Source organism: Notolepis coatsorum (assembly GCF_963971535.1).
Source record: "Notolepis coatsorum genome assembly, chromosome: 3".
NCBI lineage: Eukaryota > Metazoa > Chordata > Actinopteri > Aulopiformes > Paralepididae > Notolepis > Notolepis coatsorum.
The window spans coordinates 33769728-33777690 of NC_140167.1; the positions used below are offsets into that span (position 1 = coordinate 33769728).

The following is a 7963-nucleotide window of genomic DNA, read 5'->3' on the forward strand; positions in this document are numbered from 1 at the left end:
TTACACAGGCTTGTTTTGAGCATGTGAAACTTCTCCCTTCAACCGCAATGCTATATTTTTTATTGTCAAATCGCAGTAGCCGTCTAATAAAAATGCAGTGAAGTGACACAGCCATCGCGGCATAAGAGATATGGCATTTTGAAGTAATTGGGAGCGAAACCGTGGGACTGATGCGATTACTCCGAGGAAATCCGACGTGGGGCATTTCAATTGGGACTGGTGGCAAAAGGGTGGAGACGCCAGCACTTTTTAATTCGACCGTCAGCCGTGTAAACACGATTTGGTCCCCTGTATCCCTGTTGACATTCTCCTTCAATGTCTCAGCGGTGTGAATAGCAGGGGAATGGCAGCAGTGTCCCTCGCCCCCATCTCTTTCTCTCTCTTTCTCTCTCTCCATCTCCCAGCAGAGGTGGTGGAGTTCAGAACCCCTCAAGATTGCGCTGACATTTGGATGTTTTGATAAATAATTGAATTGGCCCGTTCCTCAGGGAGGGGTTCCCTACCAATCTAATGGCGGCCCCTGTTGGCCCCCTGACATCTCCTCTGCACAGGGAACCAGAGAGCATATAGAATGTCAGCAGCAGGGAAATAGGACGATACATACCAAGTCCACCACACAGCATCATCATACACATGACATGGCTGACCCCAATGCTAGGTTTGTCCGGGAGTTGGATATTGGCTGTTAATAGTGTGTGTGTGTGTGTGTGTGTGTGTGTGTGTGTGTGTGTGTGTGTGTGTGCGTGCGTGCGTGCGTGTGTGTGTGTGTGTGTGTGCGCGCATGTGCGCTGCAATGCAGAGAGCACTTGACTGTCAAGGCCAGTCCACTTCACAGGGTAGAGAACAGGTAGATCAGTAGACCCTCTCTCTTGACCTTTACAGTATATACAGTATCTGGATGAATGGTGGGATAAAAGAGACTCCACGTTTCATTTCTTATGTCTGACTGCCATTTTGATCATATAATGGTGATCTCTGAGCGCTACAGTATAGTATAAGTATGGTAATAGCTCTCTGAAAGTGGTGAATGTGGGAGATGCCAGGGCCCTCATTCATCAATAGTGTGCGTAGAACATTTCTATTTCCACACGTAAGCACGGAATGTAGAACTAGTGTACGCACAGGGAAGTCGGGATTCATCACACGGTGCGTACGCAGGCTCTATGCTCCTCCGTGTTGATGAATACCACTTTGTTCTACCGTCAATGCTCGTACATGATTATCCATATATGGTCATGAAAATGAGGAAACACCCCCCATGGGATGTGAAATAATGGACTGACCCGAGCGGGACTCTGAGAAACTCCACGGAGAATTCACTGCTGTCGAACCAAGAAGACACTATCGCGTATTATGGGATAAATAAAAGGCGGATTTGTAAACGGTGATGTCAGATATCAACGGCTCCCTAAGACCATTGCTGCAATTCTGCCTGGACAGCTCAAAATACTAATAAAGACCGTTCGTTGACCACTGTTTGGCGTTGGTTGTGTGTCATTATAACCGTGCTGTAATATGAATGCCTTTATTAGTTGTGTTCGATTGGCTATATGATTTTTAGAGGCATCTATTTTGTTGTCGGCTAATAAAGACCGCGCTGGAATATGACTGCCTTTTCCCGTGTTGTTTGATTAATACACAGGGATTAAAGTTCTCCTCAATTCTATTCCAAATCGCGATGGATCTCCCGTCAATTTTCTACCTGCTGCATATGATTTCTAGAGGCATACTACAATCTATTTTGATGTCAGTATTGGGTAGCCTATATAAACAATATAATACGAGAGCATATACAAGAACAATGAATCTCACTGCATGTATGATGTAGCCTGCCTTTCAATACATGAACTTGAATTCCATCATGTTTGTGTGCGGGACTCACAAGGCTGTTGTCACAATGGGTGGTACCGGTGTACAGTAATAATAACAGTCCACACAATATCACGATCCATGCCATAGCCTATGTTCTATTAGGACATGATCTGTGACGACAAATGTTCTAGAATGTTTGATTAAGATATCATACTCTGACAGCATGCCTATGATCAACAAAAACGCGAACTTGAATCCCATCATATAGTCTGTCCACTATCTGCATGGTGTCATTGCAATGCGTTTTCTATTCTTTCTTATACAGTAAAAAGGGGGAAGAACACTATATTCATATGACTTATTCTGCTTACAGCTTCGAAATTCCACTTGTTTCGTTTAACGTAAAGCCTTTTAAATATAATCAAAACGTTCCCGTGTTTCGGCGGTCTGTGCGCAAAATAATAACGAGTTGAGCTTTATGATTTATGATGAATTGAAAATGGGGGACCCTGATGTAAACAAGACGAAAGTTGGTCTGCATCCCCAATTAACAATTGTATGTACTGAGCTGTACTGTACTGTACCCATTCTGCAATCTGTTAATAAACTTTTCAATCAATCAATCAATCAAGCTACGCGGAGCGCAGTCAGTCACCCCGTATATTCCGATAACGCTATATAAACCATGCTGCATTCATTCTGAGAGAAATATCTATTATTCCAAATGCTATTTATAGGGTTTTGACCATAATTACACTACTGTTGCTATTTTACAATGAACTATAATGAACTACGGTTCGTACAGGACATGCCAGTGTTATTATGCACAGAAGCTCATTTCCTTGTTGTAATAATATATTCTACCACTGGGCGCCAGGTACGCATGGTCCGAGCTGTGCGTAGATGTACGCACGGAGTCAAGTTCAAGTTGAAATTGATGAATCCCACTCTTTGCTTAGAAATGATCGTACGCACAGGGTAAGCACAGATCTGTGCGTAGAACACGTTGATGAATGAGGGCCCAGGTCCTTTGCCATGAGTCATACTCCTTAAATAAATAACCTTAAGCTTATAATAAATACTTCTGCACGAAGTACAATGATCACGTGGACTGCATAGGAGCACCTTACATCACTGACTTAATTTACCTATCTCAAACCCGCCCTCTTTTCTCGATCCTACAATCACAACTGTGCCGAGGGAAGCAACAGTTGTGATTGGAGGATCAAGAAATGAGGGCAGGGTTTGAGATAGGTAAATTAAGTCAGTGTCGTAAGGTGCTCCTATGCAGTCCACGTGATCATACAATATTAATGGGAGACAATAGGATGTCAGTCACACCAAGATTCCATGGCACATGACCCCAGAGATGTTATGATATTGTTGGGATGTATCAAGATAAAAAATCACTGAATATCTGCTGCTTTTATAGAAAGAGGGTCAGGGAGCTTCCCAGCATCTTCGCTCCGTGGAGAGGGTGATCAGCTGTCCCCTGCCCTCCCTCAGGTCCCTGCATGACTCCAGGGCGCTGAAGAGGGCAAAAAAGATCATGGCCGACCCCTCCCACCCCGGCCACAGCCTCTTCACCCTGCTCCCCTCTGGGAGAAGGCTGCGGATTCCAAAGGCTGTGAAAGCCCTTCACAGACGGAGTTTTTCCCCCTCAGCCGCCAATGTTATCAATGACTCAGGCCCCCCCGCCCCCAAGTGACACTGGCACAATAACAATGACACTGGCAATAATACTGCACTGGGCCTGACTGGAACTCTGCACTTTACTTTACACTTTATACACTTTATATATATATATTTATTCAAATTATTAATCCTTCATTGCACTGTCTTTGTCCTTTGTCTGTTGTTGCTGTTGTTATGTGAAAAAAAAGTGTTATGGAAAAATGCATACACTGTAATGCCGAAACAATTACCAATGTGTTTACACATATTGCTTAAACCTCTTCCACCCGACAGGTCCGGTACCGGTCCCAAAATGACATCACGTCATAAATCAATCTGTCTAGACTGTATGACCTAATGTTTTTTTTTTTTTTTCTTCAAATGTATCCAAGAGTAAACATCCTAACCATGTCACAACAGTGTATATTTTCAGCAATACGTTTGTTTACCAATAGGTTAAAGTGTTATTAGTGAGATTTTAGTTTTTGAAACGTGATCATATTTTCACGGAGGTCGGCCATTTTTAATCGCCGAATGATGATGATTTCGAATGAGCGTTGAAATTTTGAAAAACTACAGTACCTAGGAAATTCTAGCCTCAAGCAAGCAAATTGCTTGTGTATGAATTTCTTTTATTTCTCTTATTTCTCGGGATACTACATCACAAAACTGAACGTTATTGGCATAGATTGGGGTGCAGTTAGTGTGTCTACCTTCTGCGTTGCAAACGGATTCAAAATGGCAGACCTGTCGCAAAAATAAAAAGCTGACTGTATTTACAGTAGATTTCATTCTCGGTTCTTCATGCACACCTGGTGATACTAAATCCAAATTGAACTCTGCCATTGGAATCCTGCTTGCCTCAACGACTACCGCCCTGTAGCTCTCACCTCCATAGCCATGAAGTGCTTTGAGAAGCTAGTAAAGGGCTACATCTGCTCCTCCCTCCCCATCAACATGGACCCCCTGCAATTTGCATACCGCCCCAACAGGTCCACGGAGGACGCCATATCCCATGTGCTGCACACAGCAGCATCACACCTGGACAAGAGGCAGGGGAACTATGTGAGAATGCTATTCATCGACTACAGCTCGGCATTCAATACCATAGTCCCCTCCATACTCATAGCCAAGCTCAGGGACCTGGGCTTGGGCTATGACCTCTGCCAGTGGGTCTTGGACTTCCTGACTGGCAGACCCCAGGTGGTGAGAGCAGGCAACTGCACCTCCTCATCCATCACCCTCAACATAGGGGCCCCCCAGGGCTGTGTTCTGAGTCCCCTCCTCTACTCCCTGTACACACACGACTGTGTGGCTCAGCGGAGTAGCAATACAATCGTCAAATTTGATGACGACACAGTGGTGGTGGGCCTGATCTCTGCCAACGACGAGAGGGCCTACCTGGAAGAGGTCAAGGTCCTGGCGGGATGGTGCCAGGAAAACAGCCTCTCCCTGAACGTCAGCAAAACAAAGGAGATGATTGTGGACTTCAGGAGGTCGGGGGTCAAGGACTACAGCCCCCTCAGCATCGACGGGGCACCGGTTGAGAGAGTCAACAGCTTCAAGTACCTCGGAGCCTACATATCCGAGGACTTGACATGGACCACACACATTGACAGTGTTGTGAAGAAGGCACGACAACGCCTCTACTTCCTCAGGCGCCTAAGGAAGTTCCAAGTCAGCCAGAAGATCCTTAAGAACTTCTACTCATGTACAATAGAGAGCATCCTGACCGGCAACATCACCTCCTGGTTTGGGAATAGCACTGCACAAGACCGAAGCAGACTACAAAGAGTGACACGTTCAGCCGAACGCACAATTGGAGGGGGGCTCCCCACCCTCCAGAACATTTACTACAAGCGTTGCAAGGGCAAGGCTAAGAGAATCATTAAAGACTCCAGTCCCCCGAACAACTGCCTCTTTGAACTGCTGCGGTCAGGCAAGCGATACCGGAGTCTCAAGGCGAGCACAGAAAGACTCAGAAGAAGCTTCTATCCCCAGGCCATCAGGCTGCTAAACGAACAATGAATGAACACTACACAACAACAACCACCAAACGCACATAGCACACACATCCACATGCACACACCCACTTTAAACAAACACACTGTAGCACCCACTCCACACACTTTATAGCACACACCCACTTTAAACAAACACACTGTAGCACCCACTCCCCACACTTTATATTTATATTTATGGATGAAGGATTGCACTACAACTCGTACACCTTACTGTAAATTGTACCTAAAATTGTACCTCATCCCATTTCTGCTTTGCACTAGATAGTACTGTACATTAGTACACTGCATAGTATTGTGTATTGTATATTATATGGTAACTCAGAACATTGTACATATGTCTATACCGAACACTGTGACCTCATTTTCTTCTTCTAAATTCATGCTATATTATGTTATTATGTTATTTGATACTATCTTGTCTAGCACAGTCTCTGGAGCGTAACAGTAAGAAGCATTTTGTATGAAAGTATTCTGTACTTCTGTATGACAACTATTAAAGAACTTGAACTTGAACTTGAACTTGGAAACAGTAGATTTGGCCCAACCCATAGATGTGTAAATTGGCTATAATAAGGTAATTTATAGGCCTCATATTCTATATTCTATAATAATATTTCAAATAGCATGGGTCCGGATGGCAGAATTCAGTACTGTATCTACAAAACCTTCTGTTTAATCATCTTCCCTTTATTCATTTCCTTAGATATTTTGTACACGGGATCTCAAGAAGGTACTGAAGTTTTTCATGTCTGGTCATGTTTAGCATGGTGTTATTCGCTGTCAAAGATGCAAAGAAAAATCATAATTCATATTCTCCTTTGTTTCATCACAATTTAAGCAAGCCTAGTAATATACACAGTATTTATGACACTGGGAATACATTCACTGAGGTCCATAGAAGTCCCTAGATACCAAGAACATGCAAATGGCCCTTGTAGAAGTGGAGCAATCTTCCATTTACTTAGGTATGTATTTTAGGCGGATTTTCAGAAAATAGGGCTCCGGACTTAAGAGGTTAAATTAATCTGAATCTGAATCTGAATCTGAATTGCTGAGTATATTACACATGCTCATTACATCTTGGGTAAATAAAGGTTTAGAAGGGAAAGATATATATTGGAGCTTTTGCCTCATCAATACTGACCAACATATTAACTGCACAACAATCTTTTTTTTGCCACTTTCTTCTCTCCCCCATATAGCCAACCTGAAGGAGCTGATCTCTCAGACCATGGTGAGCTGGGCCCAGGAGTGCCACATCCAGGACCCGGAGCTGGTCAGGAAGATGTTCAGTTTGCTGAGGAGGCAGTACGACAGCATCGGGGAGCTGCTGCGGGCCATGAGGAAGAGCTACACCATCAGCGCCGCCTCTGTCCAGGACGCCATTAACCTCCTGGCGTCTCTGGGACAGATCAGATCCCTGCTGTCTGTCCGCATGGGCAAAGAAGAGGAGAAGCTCATGATCGATGGACTGGGGTAGGTCAGCCCGATCTCGCTTAAATATGGAAATAAAGTACTAAACAGGGAAAAGGTACATATTGTATGTTATGCTATATCCATCAGTAATATATTGACCTATTTCCGAAAATGTACAATGTGTACGTATTACAAATAAGTACAGTACATACATTACATATTCAGAAAATGTTAACTTAACATTTCAGAAAACATTTGACCTCCCCTGCTGGGGAACGAATCCTGCGCACTGCATGGGAGACAAGTGCCTTTACCTCAAGACTACCAAGACACCCTTTTCCAATAGCCTTGCCCAAACCCTAACCCTAACCTTACAGTAACCACACTGTTACCTTCTTAGACTAACCATAGCCATCGAACCTTAACCTTAACCCTAACTTTATATCTTAACCATAACCATAACTGTTAAAACGAACCATCATCATAGTATTGTTGTATCAGCGTGGGTGTGTGGTCTAGTGGTGAGAGCACTCGCTATGAGCACAATCATCCCGGTTGTGGTGTTTGTTTTGAATTGATTTTGCTGATACAAAACATAAATATATTACTTATACAAGACGTAAATATATTACTTATGGCTATAACATAACGTACATTATGTACCCTTTTTCCTGTGGTTGATTAGTACTTTATTTGCCTTTTCTGATGACACCATGATGTTGGGTAGGTATATGGAGTTAGTATGGTGTTACAGCAATCGTGTTAAAGTTATGGGTTCAGTACTCGCTCACATTGTCTGAGTCCTGAGAAACCTTGAATGTGTCTCCGACTTTGTTTTTATCCATTTCTTTGCTTTGACATCTCATATTGTAGACAATGCTCCAGCAATTCAGCAGGTCAGTTTAGTATTAATGCCTACCGTAGCCCTGGACTGACGTGCCTCGTGTTGTCACCCCTGCTCTCCAGTGACATCATGAACAACAAGGTGTTCTACCAGCACCCCAACCTCATGAGGGTGCTGGGCATGCACGAGACCG

At 43.7% G+C, this 7963-nt stretch overlaps 1 protein-coding gene across 1 annotated transcript in view; it reads left to right on the forward strand.

Annotated features, from left to right (window-relative positions):
- The window catches only part of LOC311225759 (ryanodine receptor 3), a gene marked incomplete at both ends in the record, with an annotated part of 274770 nt that overhangs the window by 159417 nt on the left and 107390 nt on the right, over positions 1 to 7963 (forward strand). The window contains 2 exon segments of the mRNA XM_084311153.1: positions 6713 to 6986; positions 7893 to 7962. Of these exon segments, the coding sequence (XP_084167279.1) occupies positions 6713 to 6986; positions 7893 to 7962 (344 nt within the window).